We start from the raw sequence: 22,140 nt of genomic DNA on the forward strand, positions 1-22,140 counted from the left end.
AAACTAGACAAAAGATAAACAGAGAAAATAAAATGAATCTACAGGCATTTTCACATAGATCTCTTTGAATTAAAAACATTTAGATTATAGCATCCCTATGTCTAAAATACTAATGACATGATAATGGCATTTAAGAAGAAGTCAAGACTTGTGGTTGAACCTAAATAAGCACAAAGAGAAGTATGCATAGGTGGCAATACAATTTTTAAAGCACTATGCAAGAGAATTGTAAGCTGAGAGGGGAAATTTTCAAAAGAATGGAAAATTCTTTTATTTTATTTATTTTTTTTAAATATCCAAAATAAATGGTGCTTTCATAAAGAAAAAAAAAGGTAACCAAAAAGACATTCCCAGATGCTATGCCTTCTTTCTTGTCTGTATAGGGTGTTATGAACACACTGAAGAGATCAAAAATGAAAATTTAAGTAGTCAACAGCTATGCCTTCACAACTTTTTTTAATAATAGGCCACATTTTTTATGATAAAATGGCTGACTGAAACAAAGAAAGTATACATTGTCAAGATCCTTTGAAGATGTGTTCCAATATAAAACATCATAACTAATTTTATACCAAACCTGAGGAGCTTCTGACTAAATTTTTGTTCCTATTTAACAAATTCGGAAAAGTGACACAATTTAACCACAATAGTAATTAACGTACAAAAGTAGGCCAGCAAGCCAGGTCTCTTTCTGACTTTTTTCCCCACCATATCAAGCTGCCTGAGTCTCCTACCATATTATGCCGCCTGACATGACAGGCTTAAGTGGGTAGTTCCGAGTAGAGGCTGAGATTAGAACAATAATATAGAGAGGCTGATTTTCGAAAGGAGGAGAGAGGGTCATAGGATCATCGATGTAGGGTTGAAAAAGAATTTTAGTCATCATTTTACTGATGAAGGAACTCTGGTCCATAAAAGTTGTGTGATCTGCCCAAAGCCACACTGATATGACAACGCTCCAGAGAGGCCAAGGTTCAAGAAAAACTAGGTGGTCGAGACAGCAAAAGAACAAGAAGTTAAAAGTAATGAAAAAGGGTCAGGATCAGAGAGGGCAGAGGGTGAGGGTGGGACCACTTTGACTGGGAGGGGAAAAGCGGCCGAGAGCACGTGGTGGGTCAGCACCTGTGTGTCCCGACCGGTGTGGGAGGCCCCAGGGATGGGTGGGCCCCGGGCAGGCCAGCTCACGGCGCTCCCGACCCAGCCCTAGTACCTGGGACACCTGGGTCAGGTAGTGTTGGCTGAAGTAGTTTCTCTTCTCGAGGGTGGCATTGTTCTGGACCGGCCATTTTGGGGCCTGCAGGGCTGGCTGTGGCCTGCCCGAGTGGACTGGGACTAGCCGAGACAGGAGGACAACCAGGCGATGGTTCAGCTCTTCGCAGCCAGCACCACCGCTCAAGAGGGCCGCCTCGAGGTTCTCTTTAGCAGCGCATTGCTCTTGGCAACCAGGAGCCGGGACTTCGCCCCCCTCCCCCACCGTCGTGGGCGCATGCGCCTGGCAGGGCGGAAGGGATACCTCCTGAGCCAGCCTGGCCCACGTTGCAGCCAAACTGAGCTTTCTAGGCATGGTTCGGGTATGGGAGTGAGGAGTGAGAGTGGTCTTCTAGGCCACCCATTCAAACAACAAGCATTTATAAAAGCGCCTTCTGTGTGCGAGGCATTGCATTAAGCCCAAGTGATGCAGAAAGACCGCCAGGTCAGGTGCTGGCCTTGGAGTCAGGAAGACAAGTTCAAAAACTGCATCAGACTTGCTAGCTGAGTGAATTCCAGACAGGTCAATTACCTTCTCTCAGCCTCTGTTTCCTTTTGTGTAAAATGACAATGATGATATCGCTTACCTCCTAGGGTTGTTGTGAGGTTCAAATGAGTTACTACATTAAAATCAACAAAGCTTTATGTAAATACTAGTTACTATTTATTTATTTATTTGACTAGGACTGTCCCTGCCTTGAAAAGCTTATATTCTAATTGAGAAGACAACTTGTTAATAATAATATACAAGGCATATCATATACAGAATGTATGGCTGGGGTGGTGTTGTATAACTAGTTCACAAATCAAAAGTGCAACAAAGCAAAAGCCTTTAGGGTGCTTACATTCAGTAGGGAGACAATATGCACACATGTAAAGTATACACACAAAAATACAAAGTAAATGAGTCCAGGAGGCAGTAACAATTAAATTTATCAGAAAAGACCTGAAGTAGGAGGTGGTGATTTAAAGAAGGCCAGAGATTTAGTAGGTTAGTGTATTCTAGGTCTGGGGTAACAGCTTGTTCAAGGTCAGGGTGATAGGAGTTGGGAGTCTTGGGCATATGAATCTTTAAGTAGGCCATCTTGGTTGGACCTTACAGTGGGTAAAGGGGAGCAATGTATAATAACCCTGGCAAGTTAGACTCTGATCAGGTTGTGAAAAGAGCCTTAGATGCCAAAAAGGTGGTTAAACAGAGGTCCTGAAAGATTCAATTTAATTCTATTCAATAAACTTTAAACCACTTTGGTTGAAAGTTATGTTGGTTGAGTTACCAGTTGTTCCTAGTTCTGCTTATCAAACTGTGTTTTTGTATCACCTGATCTTATTCACTTATTTTATATTATTTTATTATATTATTCACCAGCAAATTGTCACATTTTCAAAGCCCCACCTCTTTTGCTGGGGTGGACCTATCTGGACTATTTTAAAATCACCTAGAAAAGTGGTCCCCACCTTCAAGCCATGGCTGATCTTCAGTCATCAGCCCATTAATGTGTTGCTGCCTTGACATACTTAATAACAAAATCCTTTTAGTTCTCTTTGCCCTGAATTTTGCCTCCTTAGTCAAGGTGAAAGCCCAGATGAAAAAATTTCCTTTCAACCCTACTAAACTCGAGGTACAATGCTAAGAGATGGAGGTTAAGGGCTTAACCAAGGTCAGACAGGTGGCATATGCTAGAAGCAAGATTTGAGTTTGGTTTTCCGACTCCAAATCCATGGTCCTTTTCCATTCTAGGTCTAGGGCATAGTTTCTTAAATAAGAACTAGGAATGAATACAAATGTTTACGCTAAGCTATCCTGCCTGGCCATTCTGGTTTCAAGCTTTTTGTGTGTTGTAATGAAATACTTTGTCAATTTAGTGAACTCTACAAACTTACTTCTCAGAATAATGTATTTCAATGTATAAATAAAATACAGTTATTACAAAAAAAGTCAAATATATTTAAATAAATGGGTTTCCCCCCAAACCAAGTTCATGAACTCTTGCAATCCTATCAATGAATTCCGGCTTCTAGAACATCTTTCTAAGTGGATTTCCCCCCTCCTCCCATTTTTAACGAATGGAGGGAAATCTTTCCCACTTCCGCTTCTCTCCCTGAACCCAAAAAAGCACTCAGAGATGCTCTTCAAAGTGTCGGCTGGGGTGTGGTTATTCGCACAAAGGTAGGTAAATGCCTACATGCAACTCCCATAATTAATTCTAACCCCTAGCTTCTTCTACCCGTAAAACAATAAAAAAAAAAAAACAAAACACCTTCCTTTTTGTGTGTGTGTGTGCGCGTGCAGAGCACTAGTGAGGGTCATCCCAGCTACCTCTGAATTCAGGGGCGGCGAGGATTCCCTCGAGTGGGACAAAGAGGTTTGCACTTCGGGGAAAAGAAGTTTCTAGCCAGCCAGAGGGGAGGGGAAGCGGAACTGAACTCCCCTTGTCCTCCTCGGCTGAACCCGCCCCTGAGCGCACGCGTACTGGCAACTTATTCTCACGTGCTCCCGCTAGGGCGCACACTGCTGGGACCCCCGGCCCTAGTACCCCAGACTAGCCTCTTAGCCCGGGGCCCGAGGGGACAGCATGGGCAGAGCCCAGGAGGCGGGCTGGGTGGCGGGCCTGGTGCTCGGGGCCGGCGCTTGTTACTGCGTTTACCGACTGACCTGGGGGAAAGAAAAGAGCCGGAAGACGGCGGCTGCGGGCGGGAGCCGTGGCTGCCCGGCGGTGCCGGGGAGGACGCTCCCCCAGCGGGGGTCCGGCCTCCAGGTCACGTCCAGCCCCTCCCCTCCTGCAGGTGAGCGCCCCTTCCCCCACCCCGGGAGATCCGGGATTGGGGGGAGGGCAGGAGAGTCCGAACCCCACGCGCTGTTGGCTTCCCTCCCGTGTGCCGGAGGCCTGAGCAGCCCATAAGTGGATGAGGTTTGCAGCCCCAGGGGTACGAGGACTGGAGGAGAAGCCCGGGCATTGAAATGCTCGTGAGGCACTTGGGCGGCGCGGCCGAAAGAGCGCTGGCCCTGGAGTCAAGTTCAAATCCATCCTCAGACACCTTTGAGCCCTGTGACTCCGGGCAAGTCACTTCCCTTCTGCTTTTTTGTTTCCCTAATTGCACCCTGCCTCCCTGAGTCGCTGTGAGGTTCAAACGAGGTTCCTCCACCTTTTCCTAGATTTGGCTCCCCAGCTCTAGCTCTGTAGCTGATGATGGAGGTGGGAAGAGTTAAATTTCTGCCACCGATTTGGTGGTTCTTTAAAAAATGTTGAATGTAATGGAAGCCTTCTGGCTTTCTTCAGGTCTCTGCTAAAATCCCACCTTCTGCAGGAAGCCTTTCCTCTGAGATTCCCTCCAATTTATCCTAGCTACAGATATAGGTACATAGATATACGTGCGATCTATAACTTACGTCTGACTAATATCTCCTATAACTCGCTACATACTCTCTTCTGTTTGACTAAAGCTATTCTTAAGGGTCTGGATATTAACTGAATTTCCATTATAGACAGTAATGTTAAGCTGATATGACTCCAGAGCTACTGAAGAAAATCTGATATTCCTCAGAAGTAATGGAAATAACAGTATTTACCTAAAGTTATATTTCTCATGGTGTTTTTCCTCTATCACTTAATTTTTTTTTTAAACTAGACGACTAGGTGTGGAAGTGGATTGAGTGCCAAGCCTGGAGTCAGAAAGACTCATCTTCCTCAGTTCAAATCTGATCTCAGACACGTATTATTTGTTTGACCCTGGGCAAGTCATTTAACGATGTTCACCTCTGTTTCCTCATCTGTGAAATGAGCTGGAGAAGGAAATGGCAAACCTCCCCTGTATCTTTGCCAAGAAAATACCACAAAGAGACAGACATGACTGAACAACAACAAATCACTTAAAAAATAACTTTGGCATTCTTGATTCATTTTCACTGTCGGGTCAGTGATTTTATCCCATTATATAACTGGAAAAGTCATTTACTGACATTAAAATGACTTGCTCATAGAAGAAAGATTGATGGCTCTGCAGTCTGAGGATGCAGATCAACCCCAGTGCTTAACAGGCACCTACAAAATGTCAGAAGTCTTAAGAGGAGGGGTTCTTAACCTTTTTTATATCATGGACCCTTTTGGCAATCTGGTGAAGCCCATAGAGCCTTTTTTAGAATAATGCTTTTAAGCGTATAAAATAAAATTTATGTTGAAATATGGTTGTCTCAGTTAAAAGAAAAACAAGTTCATGAACCTGAGATTAATATAAAGACCTGAGATCATGGAGAGAGTGACCTTTAAAATGTTGAGCCATTCTTCTGTGAAATATTCATGGTTGAGAGTTGCACAAACTCATATATAGATGGGTTTCACTGTGCATTGATGGAATAGCTCTGTGCTGATGAAGGATATTTTAAATGAAGGGTTTTTGTTTTTGAACTAAAAAACCCATTATGGATACAAAGGAATAAATTTAAAAAAAATTTCTCATTGATGTTTGAATTTTCAAAGAACTGCATGATATTCTGAAAGACTCATTTCACTTAGGGAAGGAAATAAGCATTTTTAAAGAACCTGCTATGTACCAGTAACTATGCTAAATGCTTTATAAATATCTTATTTGATTCCCCACACATACACAATCCTGGGAGCTAGGTGTTATTATTTTCCCCATTTTATGTTTAGGGAACTGAAACAGACAGGTTAAGTTACTCAACCAAGGTCACAAGGTAGGAAATGTCTGAGGCTCAGTTTGAACACTGGTCTTTCTGACTCCAGGTCCAGCTCTATCCCATGTACTTCCCATTGATTAGAGGAATAATTATTGCCAGAGAGACCACTTCAATGGACATTGTCAAGAAGTAACTAGCTAGTTAAGTGACTGACCATATGACAATCATCATACATCTATAATTGGAAGGCATCCCAGAGACCAGTCTAACTTTCATTTTACATTTGAAGAAGTTGAGACCCAAATTTGCTCAAGGTCACAGAGGTAATAAGTGTCAGGAGCTGAGTTTTGTAGGTACCATCTGTCCCTCCATCTTTCTGTGTGACTCACCCTCTGCCAGTCATACATTTCCATACTCCTTTTGCCAGTTTTAGAACATAGGCCTGCATTAAATATATGCAGTAGCCTACTTGTGTTCACTGTGTATGTCTGTATCAACCAGAGCAGGTGAGACCACCATCCTTAAGAAATTACGGTATGAGATTTGCAGCTATATAGCTTCACTGGGAGGATGTCTGTGTTTATCAGCTTTTGTGCCAGGAAGCAGCTTGAGATCATTAAAATCTGTGTAATTTCTCTCATATGGTCTATCCAGATCTTCCTTTTCACTTCTCCAAACTCATTATCCACCCATAGCAACTGTTCTGGCTAAATCTACTGATGGATTGACTCAGTGGGCTGGCAGTCCAACTGCATGGTACAGTCTAAACCAATAATTTCCAATATTTCTGGTCATGTAACTATCAGTAAAAAAAAAAACTAAGACTGTCTACTTGCAGTGTACATTTATGTAATTATAAATTACATAATACATATAGTTATGTACATTTTACAGTTTTACAAAGTAGAAATTTTAAAAGAATTGGATGAGAATATTTTGAAAATATTTTATTAATGGTACAAAAATTATTTTGCTCTCACTAAAACTAATACTTATTCTAATGCAAGCATTGGGATTGAATATTTAAAATACATTTGAAATTTTTTTTACTTTAATACTTTGTGATACAATGATTTGAAATTCTAGTTCTATGTTTAATTTGTTTAAAAATTTGGTTGTAACAGATGTCATAGTACAAAAAGAAACCTCAGAAAGGCACCTAGATTCAAGTGAAAGAAATGTATTGTTGGCTGTGCCCACTAAATCTCTATTGTTCTATCCATTACCCAACACTGTGGAGATTTTTATTGAAATTCAATAGTAAATTTCCATCTTCCCTGATGTCAGTTAGTTGTTCTTGTAAACTAATTGGAGCGTGTTGCATTTTTCTATTTTTAACAAATGGGTTCAAAATCCAGTCAGACACTTCATTGGAACATTTTTTTAAGCAGGTTGGAAAGTTCACTCTCCAAAGTTGTGTTTTTTCCCCCAAGTGTTCAAGTAAAGAGTTTTTATAGATGGTACACATAATTTTCAGCAACTGAGGATGGTGAGCATCCAGGAGGAAAGGATGGTGAACAGTGTCAAATAGTATAGGGATCAGGAAGGATAAAGACTGAGAAAAACATATGAGGTGTATTCATTAAGACGTTGGTAACTGGGAAGAAAGTAGTTGTAATTGAATTGCATCTGATGAGTAATAAGAAATTTGAGAAGAAACCTTAAAGAGGTATATGTAAAGATTAACTACTCTTATTAGCTGAATGAACCAGGAAAGGCTTCCTGCAGAAGGTGACACTTGAACTGAGTCATGAAAGAAACCAGGGACCGGGTGAGGAGGGAAAGCATGGCAGCCACAGGGACCAGGAAAGGCAAAGTCACGTAGGCGGAAGAGGGAACAGCGGAATTGTAGAGTGCATGAGTGGGGTAAGAAGGTTGAAAAGATGGGAGTTTTGCCTGCTGGTTTCTATTTAACTGTTTTAGAATTTTCAAGGAAAAAACAAAAGATGGCTGGAGAGATGGAGAGAGGACAGATTGTAAAGAACTTTTAATGCCCAACAGAAGGTGATATTTGATCCACTTCCCAGTTTGTGTCACCTCCAGAATCGATTTCTTCTGGTCTGGTATTTCTTCCTGACTTCTCTGTACGGTTTCCTACCATAGTTCTTGAAGGGACTGAAATGTTAGGATCTAAGTGTGGTGATTACAGTGTCAGTTGGCAGAAATAGATCACGATAGAAACAGTGATCAATGTTTCATTTTTCACCTTTGTTTTCATTCATCCAGGGATCCTCTTGTGATGGTGGGAGCTTAGTTGTAGTTTAGACCAAGCCATTTGAAGACTTGTTTGCCTTTATGCTTTTTGCTACTTTACAAGCAAATGCTACTAATATCTTACCAAATAAGTATGTTGTTTTGCCTTCCCAGCACTCAATTTTCTCCTTTTTAACCATAATGTTCTTTTACCAATGAGTTTACATTCTAAATTGACATTTCCTTTAGCCATCTGTCTGCTTAGCAAGGTTCTTCCATCTAAGATGTTTTCCATGTTATTTTGGCCTCCTTATGGGAGCAATTTAATACAGACTTCAGCAGGAAGTTGTTAATTAGATTTTTCATTAATTAATTTAATTTTAATTATTTTTTCCATTGCCTGCCTTCACTTTAAAGTAAGTAGTTATCAAATTATGTCGACTTGGTTTAGAGGATCTTAGCAAGTTCCTAGCAGCCTAATTTTCCAACCCCCTGCTTTCCAACCTCTGATGCCACCAAACTGGCTTTCCTTTTGTTCCTCACACTAGGCACACATCTCACATCTTTACACTGGTCTTTCCCCATGCCTTGCCTCATAAATTCCCTCTCTTCCTTTAAGATGCTGATTTTCCTCACTATTTCTAATGTCCTCCCTCCCAAAACTACCTTATATTTAGCTACTTTGTCTGCATTTATTAACTATCTCTTTATGTTGTTTTATGTTATCTCTTTATGTTTACATATGTACTTGTCTGCCCCATTAGAATCATACTTCTTGGAAGTCAAGGTCTTTTGTTTTTCTTACTTGTATTGTCTCACCTCATGCTGTGCCTAGCACATAGTAGGCTCTGAAAACCTGTTGATTGCTTAATTCTTCCTAGAGTTTCTTCACCTCTTCGTCCTTTCTCACAAGTGTTGGTGCATAAGCTACACTTATAGTCACAGAACTCCTTTTACTTGTGCTCATTGTAAGCACTACAAGCAGTGCCCAATAAATGCCACATGAAATAGTGGACACACATTGAAACCAACTCCTTTCATTGCTTCTCCAGTTTTCATTGCTTCTCCAGGAGAAACTGTGGCCCATCCTTCCAGTTTAGCTGCATCTTTCTTTTGTCTTCATTTGGTTTCATTGATTACCAAAATGTCAGTATCAATGAGGTTCGGTTCTTTGATGGTATGTTGCTTTGCTGGTCACTGGACGTTTAGTCAGGGTTCCTAGGCAGCCCCAAAATTGTGTAATTCTCAGCATCCTTAAAAACAGCCAACTTCCAATAAACAAGAGACTTCTTCCAAACAATAAGTCACCTTACATTTCTTGCCTTCTCAGCAGGTGCGGGAAGGACTGGAGAAAAGAAGAAAATGTGAAGATAAAAAATTTTGTTCATGAATATTAAATAGAGTATAATAATTTTTTAAAAATAAGACATCTTAGAAAAAATGTTTATATTATATAGAAATAGAATCAGATTTTAGAAAATTAGGTTTCATGACAAAATATTAAAGGAGATAATGTTTGAGTAAATTCATAACATTTCTACCAGATTATATTATGTAGAATCTTGGTTTCTTGTGGAGACATGATAGCTGTCTTTCAAATATTTGAAGATTTATATGGGAAAGGGAGATTAGATTTGCTGAGAAAATTTGGTCTGAGAGTTCAGAATTAGGAGTAGTAGTTGGAATTTGCAGAGAGGCGGGTTAAAGAAAATGTAGAGCTTTTTGGAAATAAAATGAGTTGACTTAGAAAGTAGTGGACTCCTCATCCCTGGAATCTTTCAAAGGCCACTGCATTACCGTGTACTAATAACGTAGTAGAGGTCATCTTATGGTTGCATTAGGTGACCACCAAGGTTCCTTCTAATTCTTAGGACTACAGCTCTAGAGCTGGAAGGGGCATTGGAGCCCATCTAGTCCAGCCCTTGCATTTTACAGATGAGGAAAACTGAGGCCCAGGGAAGTTAAATAACTCACCTATCCAAGGTCACACAGTTAAACAGCATAGACAGGATCTGAACCCAGGTCCACAGTAAAATTGTGAGTCTAGGTAAGTCCTTTGCTTTTTTTTTTTTTTTCTGAAAATGTCTATATGACTTGGCCATATCATTTAATTCAGTCATCTCATTTTACAGATGAGAAAATGAAGCTTGAAGTGATAGTCACACAGGCAGTGGCTAACAGATCCAGAATTAAACCAGGTTTCTAGATTTACAATCTAGTCATTTTTGCTTTATACTGTTATGGAGTCCCTGTGGTCCCTTTTAGCCCTAAGATAATATGAATCTATTAAGACATTTAACCTCTTTAGATATTCTTTATCTGTACATTTGACTCAGAAGAGATATAGCGTAAAAAAATCTATGTTTCGATGATTGCTTTACTTATAATTTATTAAACATCAGGATATCCTTTGTGAAAAGGCTCTTGGACAGCAACTTACACATAGACATTTAATAACTCTGTATTGAAGTCCTGTTTTGTGGAAATAATTGGACACTAAAGGGATTCATTTAATAAATATATAGTGCAATAAATCATCAGACTTTTTAAATGCTTCTAACAGTGGATTGCTTACCCATCTGCTAAAAGCTTTCTCTCTCTTCAGTATGTCCCACAGTCTATATGAATCTTTCCCTGGCTGTGTACTCAATAGTTATTCAAGGACATATTTATAATGACCTTTTAGCATTACATCATAGGCCAGGGGAAAAATTGTGGAGCTTTGTTTTGATTTTTCTGTGATTGTTAGTGGTTTAGGTTTTTGTTTTATTTTAATTTTTGAGCAAAATGCCAGTTAAGCTAGGATATCATGTATAATTCAGTTAATGGCTTCTAAATAAGTAAAACATAGGTGAAAATATATGTGCATTCATACATGAAAAATCATTTATATACTCATTATGTACAAAACACCATGCCAAGGACCCGGGGATTCAAACAGAAAAATTGAGAAAGCCCTTGTGCTCAAGAAGCTCACATTCTAGTTAGTTCACTTATAAGAAACTAGAAATCTTCAGGCACATCAATAGAGCAGATGACAAGGCCCAGGAGTTCTTAGGGGGTATCAGCAGATAAGACAGCAGTGTTTGTAAGTATTTCACTATGATCTGGTGAGTGCCTAGAATATGCCTAGCACAGAGTAAACTCTTAAATAATGCTTATTTTTTTATTCATATCGTAGGATTTGCAACTGGAAGGAATCTCCGAGGTCATATGGTCATGTACACGTATATGTGGAGACAAAGTGAATTTTCGTTTTTTATAGATTACCTCTAAATATACACATTGCAATAACTTCGTATTCATAGTTTCTGCAATATAAAAGTTGGTAAATCTTCATTCATGTTTCAATTCAGGCAGTATTTATTAAGCCATAAATAAGGCACTGTGCTAAATGCAAGTAATATGATAGAGGAAAAAATTGGTGGTTTCTGCCTGAGTGACTTCTAATGTCAGAATTTATCTATGCCAAACCATTGATGATAAAAGAATTGCTTATATAACCTGATGACATGCATGAGTGGAGAAAAGGAAGAATCAAGGTAGAAACTTTTAAGAATTGGAGGAGCAGCATGTTAAAGGTTTCTAAAATGTAGTTTTATAAAGATATTCCTAAATCTGTCTTAGTTACTGACACTATTTTATAGTTGACCTGGGTCTTAAAATAGTCAGAAATCAGTAGCTTGAGTGTACAATGAATTGAATTGAATACAAATGAATCTAATTGACATTTTTTCTTTCTTTTTCTTTCTTGTACACTTGACAGAGAATGATTGTACCAAGTCATCTGGTATACTGGATGCTCAACATCTTAAAAAACTCATTTGCTTGCTACAGTCAACTGAGGATGCTTTAATTCGTGAAAGAGCTTTGATTACACTGGGTAACAGTGCTGCTTTTTCAGTCAATCAAGTAAGTAATCTGTTTTTATGATGCAGGCTTCTTTATGCCTTTTCCACAGTAGAATCAGCCAGGTTAGAAAATTTATTTCATTGGAGAGTACATGCCTTATTGGGCCTCTAGAGTGGGGCTTCTTAGTCTTTTTATGTGTGTGTCATGTATCCTTTTAGCAGTCTGGTGAAATCTATGGACCCTTTCTCATAATATTACTTTTTTTTAAATTTGTAATTGAAGGAAATACTAAATTTCAGTTAGATGTTAGTAAAAATAAAGATGTAAATTTCTTCCCATCCAAATCCTGCTAAATTCTATCCATAGATAAAAAGGGAAGACCTACTTTAGAGGAAATGAAACCCCTATCATGGTAACAGGAGGTTTTTCTTCTGAGATTCACCATCAACCAAGTTATAACCTCAAAGAAGGCAGTTATTCCTAGGGCCCCAGCTGCAATTACATATACTGTTGGGTAGATCTAAGGAGCTTTGATATAGGAGCTCTTCTTTCCTGAAACCTGGTTCAGGGTTGTCAGACAGCAGCTTTGTGGGGCTCCCAAAATCACAAGACCCAAGATATCTGTGTTAGTTTACCCTAGCTCATGCTCACCTAATTCCCTACATTTCTGTAATGGGAATGCAAATTTGGAAGATCTTCCCTGCCCCTAGGCTAAAGTGCACCAGAAGCCTGGGGAGGGAGGCTTGTTTTTCAGAAGATACTTTTTGATTGGCCAGTGGGTCAATAAGGTTGTTACATTCTCTGAGCCAGGAGAAGGCTATATAAGCCCTGATGTGTAGCTTTGTTTTGGGGGCTCACTTTGAGAAGTGTTCTGTGATTTGATCTGAATTCTGGGAAGCCGTTGTTGAGAGTCCCCCGGCTTTGAAAAACCCAGATGTGGAAACCCAGATGTTGACTGGGTATGGATGTAATGGCTGGACAGTTTGGAAAGCTGTCTACTTGATCTGTTTCTGTCTTGATAATTCTGTCTGTATATTTTGAAGTTTGGGGTGCTGACCTTTTTCCCCTGAACAAGGTAAACGATATATGTCTGACTGATTAAAGTAAGCTTGTTAACCCATTTTGAGTTGCTTTCCTTTAACAAAGCAGATCCAAGAACCTGTGCTAGCAGCCACCCTGGGAACGTTGGGGTGCTTGCTGCTACAAAATCGGCCCCAAGATCTTTCATGCCCATAGCATAGACAATTTACTTTTGAATTAGCACTAAACATCTCTTAGGTCACATTTTCAAAGTACAGAAGTAAAGTTACCAAAGTGACCACTGGGCCTTAAACAAACACAAAGTACATAGCATTATCACCATTATCACTTCAGTTCAAAACAAGAGTTCAAATAAAGTTGGGGGGGGGGGGTGTCCTTCCCCTCACACAGCTCCAGCCCCTACTTCCAAGTACAGAGAGGGGGCTGGGCAACAAAACCAACAAGGTGGGGTCCCTGGGGATCCAAGGCACTTCATCCCACCCACCATAGTCACAAGTCCATCCTCCCCCAGGGTCCCAAACTGTGGGATGCAGCCAGGAAACACATTCCGTGCCCCTGCTTTGCTGCTCAGTTCTTATCTTTTCCTGTGGCTGAATTCCAAACTCCTGGGCTCCTTCTCCTCCCACAGGCAGCAGCTGCTCCTGGCTTCTGCCCAGGTCCCGATGCAGGCAGCTCACCATTCCCGCTCTCAGCTCAGCGAAGTCTGCATGCAGGCCATTCTTCTCTCCTGCTCCACAGCTCCACAGAATCACGGCTACCACAACTGGGAAACAAACAATTATCCCAGTCCCCATACTTTCCTTTTACTCTGCAGATCCTGTTCATGACGCCATTTTGTAGCAGCAAGCACCCCAGCGTTCCCAGGGTGGCTGCTAGCACAGGTTCTTGGATCTGCTTTGTTAAAGGAAAGCAACTCAAAATGGGTTAACAAGCTTACTTTAATCAGTCAGACATATATCGTTTACCTTGTTCAGGGGAAAAAGGTCAGCACCCCAAACTTCAAAATATACAGACAGAATTATCAAGACAGAAACAGATCAAGTAGACAGCTTTCCAAACTGTCCAGCCATTACATCCATACCCAGTCAACATCTGGGTTTCCACATCTGGGTTTTTCAAAGCCGGGGGACTCTCAACAACGGCTTCCCAGAATTCAGATCAAATCACAGAACACTTCTCAAAGTGAGCCCCCAAAACAAAGCTACACATCAGGGCTTATATAGCCTTCTCCTGGCTCAGAGAATGTAACAACCTTATTGACCCACTGGCCAATCAAAAAGTATCTTCTGAAAAACAAGCCTCCCTCCCCAGGCTTCTGGTGCACTTTAGCCTAGGGGCAGGGAAGATCTTCCAAATTTGCATTCCCATTACAATTTCATAATGTCATTTAAAAAACAAAGCTTTTTGAAATTCACCACTTCCATGCTCTGCAGTCTATTTCTAAGAAAAAAAACCCAAAAAGCACTAGACTGAGAGTCAGGAGACTTGAATCCTTCTAGTTTTGGTTCAGCTGTTGTCTGAGTGTAAGATACCTTTGGGCCTCAGTTTCTCCATCTGTAAAATGGGGGTGGTGGCGGAGTGTCAAGTTGTAGATCATTTCCAAGATCCCTTGCAGCTGTAACATTTGCTGATCCTAAGACCTTTAGGGATTCAGATCTCCTAAAATTTAGTCACTAATATATTTAAATTACATACATCTTTTGCAAGATTGCTATCTCTTTTATCCCTCAATTGCATGAAACATTTGATCTTTTAAAAATTTATATTGTTTTAATAGAAAAATGAAAACAGCTATTAAGTGATCTGCTGGCCATGAGGTATCATGGATCGGTGGAAAGAACGATTAGTATGGAGTTAAAGGGCCTGTGTTCAAATCCTACTTGTGTCATTTAGTTGGTGGTTGGTCGTTGTCATTCGTTTTAGAGAGGACCAAAATCACTGTGCTAGAGTCAAGTTACAGTATGTCTGACTGTGGCTGATCAAACCAGAATGAGCGTGGAATGCTGCTGTAGGTTGGGCACAAATAGACCGTGTGAACATTTGGGGTGGATTTCCTAAATTTGCACATCTTGCATTTCTTTTGTAACCATGTGACCAGATCATAGAATTTCTCTGGACATTGGTTTAAAAAAAAAAAAAGTTTATGGGAGTAGGATCGACTAGGTGACTTCTAAGGACCTTTCTAGCTTGAGATCTATAAACCTGTGACTAGAGACAGTGAATCTGTTATATAGTTTGTGGTTTCTCCTACTTTAGCAACTGCAGGTTGTAGGTCTGCACACAGATCAATACATCCAGGAAGCTGTTGTATCTGTCAGTGCCTGATGGTTTATTCGTTTGAATGAAAAGACTTCTGGAAGCTAACTTCTGAAAGTAGCATACTTCCCAGCAGTACTAAAAAGCCTGACTTTAAATAGTCCCTTATCATTACATATTTCCTTTTTTCACTTTGCAGAATAGAGAAATGGGCCTAAGACTTTCAGTCAGTTTTTAAATCGTGTCTTGGTCCAGCCCAATTCTCCTCACTTACCCCCTGGAAAAAAAGTCTATTCCTAATCTATTAAGATTTAGGGTAAGAGAGAACAAAGTCAAAAAAACTGGCAGTTCTCCTCATCATTACATGTATGTAAAGTTTTATTTGTTAAATAAATTGCATTATTTGCTCATTAAAACTCAGTTATGACAAAAAAAAAGAAATATTTTGCCAATTTCTTGTTCTGTTATGTTGGCATATTCTGGGAAGCATATAGTTATGGGGTTTTTCCCCTTATAAGTAGTTGAAACAATTGATTTTTCTTTCAGTAGAGGAGCCAGGAGGGTGCTTAATATGGTCTCAGACCAAGAATCCTTTAGGCAGCTTTGATATATATAATGTAATTTCCAGGTTTACTTATAACACAGGAATTGAAAATACTTATTTAAAGAGTTGTTGTTCAGTTTCAGTCATGTCTGACTCTTTGTGACCTCATTTGGGGTTTTCTTGGCAAAGATGCTAGAGTGGTTTGCATCTCCTTCTCCAGCTTGTTTTACAGATGAGGAAACTGAGGCAAATAGGATGAAGTGACTTGTCCAGGGTCACACGGTTAGTAAGTGTCTAAGGTAGTATTTGAACTCAGGAAGATGAGTCTTCCTAACTCCAAGCCCAGCGTTTTATTCGTTGTACCACCTAGTGGATTTTAATTACATTTAGAAATTGCTTTGAGTCCCTTACATAAACTGTGCAAGATTGATTTTATACTCCACAGCAGTGTTTTGAAGGATAACATGGTGCAGATAACTATGGATAATTGTTTGCCCTGTATTAGAACAATCACTTACTAGCTAACATTTAAATAGTGCCAGGCACTGTGCAAAGCATTTTACAGTTTATCTCACTTTACAATTACCCGTGTTTCCCCGATAATAAGACCTATCCCGAAAATAAGCCCTCCCCTTACTGTGTAAGATTCCTCTAAAATAAGCCCTCCCCCTAAAATAAGCCCTATTGAGATTGCTACTGTAGTGAAGGTGATCCCCTGCGCTACACGCTACATTACGGTACCCTCTGTATGCACCGTGCGTCCCCCCCACCCCGTGAAACGCATGTTGCACTCCGAGCTGCATCCAATCAGAGCTGCAGCAGTGAGCGCGTCATCCTGTTCTTCCCCAGTGATTTGCTTATTGAATAAAGGTACATTTTTTTGTTCACATTTACCTGTTTATTAAAATTGCTGTCAATGTTCATTAAAATAAGCCCTCTGGTGTTTTTCTGTCCAAAAAAATAATAAGACAGTGTCTTATTACCGGGAAACACGGTATCTCATTTGATGATCACAGCAACCCTTGGATATAGGTACTATTCCCATTATAATAGTAAATTTGAGTAAAATGTGGCAAACAAAGGCTATTACTTATCCAAGGTCACACAGCTTTTGTCCTGTATGAGACAGGATTTCAAATCAGATCTTTCTGACTCCAGGCCCAGTGTTCTATCCATTGCTTCACTCAATCACTTGAATTCTTTCTTTTATCTATACTGTGATTTCATTGATATAGGAAACTCCCTCTAATAGTCTTGGAGAATTCCCTGGGAGAACTGATAAGTTAAATGAAATCCAAAAAGTAGGAATAGAGGAGCTAAATATTAAAAAAAACTTGATGAAATCATAATCTTATTTTCTCCCTTTTAGGATATTATTCGTAATTTGGATGGTCTCTTAGTTATTGGAAACATACTGAAAGATCCCAACCCCAAAGTTAAAGAAAAGGCTTTAAACGCACTAAATAACTTAAGTATGAATATTCAGAATCAGAGGGAAATTAAGGTGAGTGGCATAAAAACACAAGGAAAATTAATTATAAAAGGTTAAAAAGTTATGAAAATAAATTTTGTTGGGAAGTCATGATTATTCAGCAAGCTTTTACTTACTGTGTACCCAGTACTTTACCTGGAAGAGGTAAAAAAGAACCCTTTTGTAGAATGGGCCAGCAGAGGGCTGGAACCAGGCATCATCTTAGAGCCTAGAGAATGTTCTAGTTGGGTTACAGAGCAGTCTGCCTGTTTGAAAGGAAACTAATACAAGATTAGAGAAAGACACCAGAAAGATTGTGAATTAAGAATCGACTTGCTTTAAGAGCAACAAATAATTATCTGAACAATAGTAATTGAAAATATACGTAGGTTACTTTCTTTTAAAGTTGATCTTTACAGATATTGAAGAATAAGGACTTTGGAAGTAATGAAAATTATATAGATCACATTTTTTTAAGAGTTGAGGAAAAAATCTTTTAAAAACTATGTGAACCCCAGAATTCTAGAGAAATGTGTTATATATCAGTTATAAAGAATGAGAAGCCCTCAGGTTTTGAAGATAACTGATATCGTATAGAGTGCTAATGAAATAGAATGGGCCCGTAAACAAAATTTCTTGAGGTTTTTGGTATTAGAGGCAGTATGGTGTATGATAGCAGAAGCACCAGACTGGAGACCTGGGTCCTATTGATGTCTCTACCACTAACTCACTATGCTAATTTGGAGAATGATTGAACTTTTTGAGGCAGTGTGGGAAGGTTCAAGAGGATAATCTCTAAAGTTCCTTTCTTCTCAAATATTATAGAAATACTTAAAATTACCTCAGAGCTGATCTAGTTGGACTCATATTTGAACAAAAATACCTTCTATAACATCTCCAGTAAATGGTTAACCAGGCTTTGCTTGAAAATTCCATCAATAGAGAATTCTCTATCCTTTGGGGTGACCTATTTCAATTTTGGCCAGCTCTGTTAGAGCCGTTTTCCTTCTGTTGACCTGAAACCTGCTGGTCTGCAGTTTCCCATTGCTTCTTGCTCTGTCCTCTGGGTCCAGACATCCAGTCCAGTCCTCCTATAAAAAGAACAAAGGATTGAGAATTAGAAACCCTGAGTTCAAACCCAGTTTTGCTGCTTATTCCCCTGATATCTTTATGACACAGTAACTTCTCCAGGCCTCAGTTCCCTCATTTGTTAAATGAGGGGGGCTGGACTAGATAACCTCTAAAGTCCCTTTCAAATCTAGATTTGTGACCCTACTCCACTGAAAATACTTTCTTCTTTTCCCTTCTGCTATAAGAAAAAACTTCTCGATACCTTTGTTTTTGCGTGACTGTCATTTCCAAATATGCCTCTCCCCCCTGCACCTTGAACCTTCCTTTGTAAGAGAGGGGCAGAAATTCGTTAAGCAAAACTTACATGCTGACCACATTTGACAACACATACCAGATGTATTTGCTCATCTCTCTTCTGTGGCCAAGATTTTCATAATAATAAAACATTCAGCTTTGTTTTATTCTTTTCATTTATACTGTTGTCATTGTGTATATTTTGTATTTTTCCTAATGAATTTTCCAGTGTTTGGCTGAATTCTCATGTTAGAATAATTCTTTGTGTTCATTTAATACAGTTTGTCTAGCCAACCTCTAGGCTCCTACTTTATTTCCAGTTTTTGCTCCAATGAGAAGAGATGCTGTGAACATGTTGTTATATATAGAATATTTGTTTCTTTGACCTCCTTGAGGTATAGGCCTAGCAGTGGGATCTCTTAGTCTTTCAGTGCCCTTCAAATACTTTGAAGATTTCTCTTGAACCTACTCTAAGCCTTATGAAAGCCACATACTCCCTTCTGTGACATAGATTCAGGCCCTCTTGCTATCCTGATAGGCTTCATTTGAATATGTTCCAGCTTGTTAATGTCCTTTATAAACATTTTTTAGACTGAACCTCCATGTAAAGCACAGAAAAATTTAGAGTCCTAGAGATTTTTCTGCTGTAGGAAGTTTGGCTTTTAAGTTCATTCTGGGTACAATTTAACTTTTTTATAGAATAGAGCAGATTGTCAGGATAATTTTGAATTCTTTCTGAAAATTTGATAGACTCTAGAGCTGCTTTTTTGGTTAACTAAGTATTATTTTGAGGCACTGTTAATCCCACATCCCACATGACTGAGTGAATTAAAAGAATACTTGGTTTTTCCTCCTTTTATCCATGAAAAAGCTAACTTTGGAGAGAAAGCTACTCTGTTTTTCCATTTTTTGTGTACCATAGCAAAGCTTTGGGAATCCTTCATTTAAGGAACACTACACAGTAAGGAGGGCCTGTTATACAGACAACTGAGAAAGCTTCTTCCTTTGCCCAGGCACTTGAGGATGATTTATTTTATCCTGGATGAAATTCAGTAGTATTTCTGACGTTCTAAGGTTCTCATTTTTCTTTCTTTTCTCCAGGTACACCTCAGCCAAATCTGTGAGGAGACACTCTCCTCTCCATTGAATTCAGATGTACAGTTGGCTGGCTTGAGATTGTTAACAAACATGACAGTCACCAATGACTATCAGAACTTAATTGCCAATTCAATTTCAGGACTCTTTGATTTGTTATGTGTGGGAAATGAAAACACCAAGGTATGAAACTCTTATTTTTAAAATCAGCCTCTTGCTTATCTTAATTGAGATTTTATTTCCTCATCTGTAGATTGTTGGTTTCACTGGTCCAAATGAAAGTTTCATGTATGCATTGATCCTTTTTGTGCAAAGTGGGGAGCCACGGGCTAGATGGTAATATAACAAAGATTCAGAACTGGTTAACTGGAAACTTGGAAGAAACTCCTCAGTGTAATACCCTGGGGATCCATGATTGACCTTGGGCCTTTTGACATTTCTGTCACTAGCTTGGATAAAGGTGGAGATAACATTCCTGTCAGATAGAAAGATGGCACAAAGCTGGGAGAGACTGAAAACCCTGGGTGGCAAAGTTAGGATTCAAATAGATCCTGATGGGCTAGAACTTAAGGCCAAATCAAATAAGATGTAAATTATCAAGTATAAATGTCAAGTTCTACACTTGGCTTAAAAAAAGTTGACTTCATAAGTCAGGTAAGCATGGTTAGAGGTATGGGGGCTTTAGCTGTCTGATAAAATGGCCAAGAATGTTAACAAAAGCTTAGGCTGATTAAGAAAGATAAAACATGAAGGAATAAACAGGTGATAGACCCCTGACATTATGCCCTGATCAGACGATATTGGGAGTATTGTATGCATTTCTAGGCATCATATTTGTAAAAAGATATTTAAAAACTTAAAGGCAACCAAAATGATAATGGGCCTTGAGATCATGCATCTTAAGAAGTGTTTGAAGGAGCTGAGGATTTTTAGCCTCAAAAAGAGAAATAGAGAGGGACATGAGAGCTACCTTCAGATTTTTGAATGATGGTTATGTTCATTTGACTCCAGAAATTGGATGGGTGGCAGCTGCTACCTGGCTGATTGGGGTTTGATATAAGTAGAAACTTTCCAACATTTGAAGCTATCTGGAGGTGGCATTGGCTTCCTCAGGAGGTAGAGAGTGGGTTTTTCTCTGACTTGAGGTGTTCACACAAAGACTAGTCACCTGATGGTTATGTTGTAGAAGGATTTCTTTATGCAGGTATGGGTTGAACCAGATGGCCTCTGATATCACCTTTGTGAGATTTCTGTATGTTGTCTTCAAGATGACTTACAGATGAGACCATATTGTTATCATAAAGCATGTTTAATGTTTTCCATAGATGAGTCCACTTGAATAGGATCTTAAACAGACCCACGACCCTTGCTTAGATGGAACTGAGCTCTAGAGTACAGGTAGTCCGTGACCTCTTACACATGTCACGGATAAGAGTGGCCACACCACCCTGGCTTTTCTGTCTTTACCACTTTCTCACTTTCCCTAGCTCCGTCTTCCTGTTCCCTAACACTATTGCTGCCTTTCTGACTTTGTTCCTCCCCCCTGTAACTGATATAGCAGCCCTTGTTAGCTGCTATAATGCCTACAAGAATTCCCTTCCTTTTCCTCTCCTTCTTCCCACCCACTGTCAACCTCCTCCTTTTTACCTTCCACATCCCTATTGGTTCTCTGTCAACTGCGTGACCCTTTGGGAAGCTCTTTCTGCACCCAGGTTCAAATACTGTCTCCGCTGCTCTTGGACCAAATTATCTAAGTCCCTTCTCCTTCTAAAATCCTTTGATCCTCCCCTCTCTTCTCCCTCTCATTATTTTGCCTTCTGCTATCTGCTTTGGCTCTTAGCTGTCTACTCAGCTGGCTGACTTATTGTAGCTGCCTGGCTAGCTACAGAGTCATCCCTCTACCCCCAATCTTACCCCTTTCTTCATCATACTAGAGACAATACATTTTTGTTCAAGCCTATTTAGCAACCTTCTGTTGTCCTAAGTGCTCTTTTCTCTTGGAGTTAAGGGTTCCCCTTCTCTGTCTACCTCCCCTCTTTCTGGGTTCTAATACTAGGTTTGGGGAATTAAGGAATGGGCATGGCTCCCGGAGAGATCCTGCTAGTCCTTCCATATGGATTAGTATTCCAGGCCAGTTAGGCCAAGGACACAGAATACTGTGTCTCTGTTTTAAAATAGATTTTATGATTTTGAAAGACAAAGTTGATAGCACAGTATTTCTTTCTACTTCCTTTATTACAAGTTTATGTCTGTCATGAGTCACTAGCCAAAAAAAATCATTACTTATTGGCCTACCTTCTAGAAATGGGCCTCTCCAAATGTAGTTAGGTAGGCATATGCTGTTGCCAGGACTAAACCTTCTAGCATTCCTGCCAAAATTTGTACTCTGCTGGCCTTGCCTTCAAGAACTTCAGTACCACAGTAAGGCATGGGAATTGA

The 22,140-nt window shown here is 39.7% G+C and overlaps 1 protein-coding gene across 2 annotated transcripts in view; it reads left to right on the plus strand.

Annotated features, from left to right (window-relative positions):
* The first annotated feature begins 3,705 nt into the window (after positions 1-3,705).
* The window catches only part of LOC138176047 (armadillo repeat-containing protein 10-like), a 28,804-nt gene continuing 10,369 nt past the window's right edge, over positions 3,706-22,140 (plus strand). The window contains exons 1-4 of one of the 2 annotated variants that reach the window (XM_069106787.1): positions 3,706-4,032; positions 11,844-11,989; positions 17,140-17,274; positions 19,708-19,884. In XM_069106787.1, coding sequence (XP_068962888.1) covers positions 3,822-4,032; positions 11,844-11,989; positions 17,140-17,274; positions 19,708-19,884 — 669 coding nt within the window. In that variant the 5' untranslated portion in view covers positions 3,706-3,821. The remainder of the gene's footprint in view (positions 4,033-11,843; positions 11,990-17,139; positions 17,275-19,707; positions 19,885-22,140) is intronic. The other variant, XM_069106788.1, reaches the window with a different exon arrangement.

The sequence above is a fragment of the Petaurus breviceps genome, unplaced genomic scaffold, assembly GCF_028583685.1.
Source record: "Petaurus breviceps papuanus isolate PSGF00001 unplaced genomic scaffold, PetGlider_PUasm1.0 80, whole genome shotgun sequence".
NCBI lineage: Eukaryota > Metazoa > Chordata > Mammalia > Diprotodontia > Petauridae > Petaurus > Petaurus breviceps.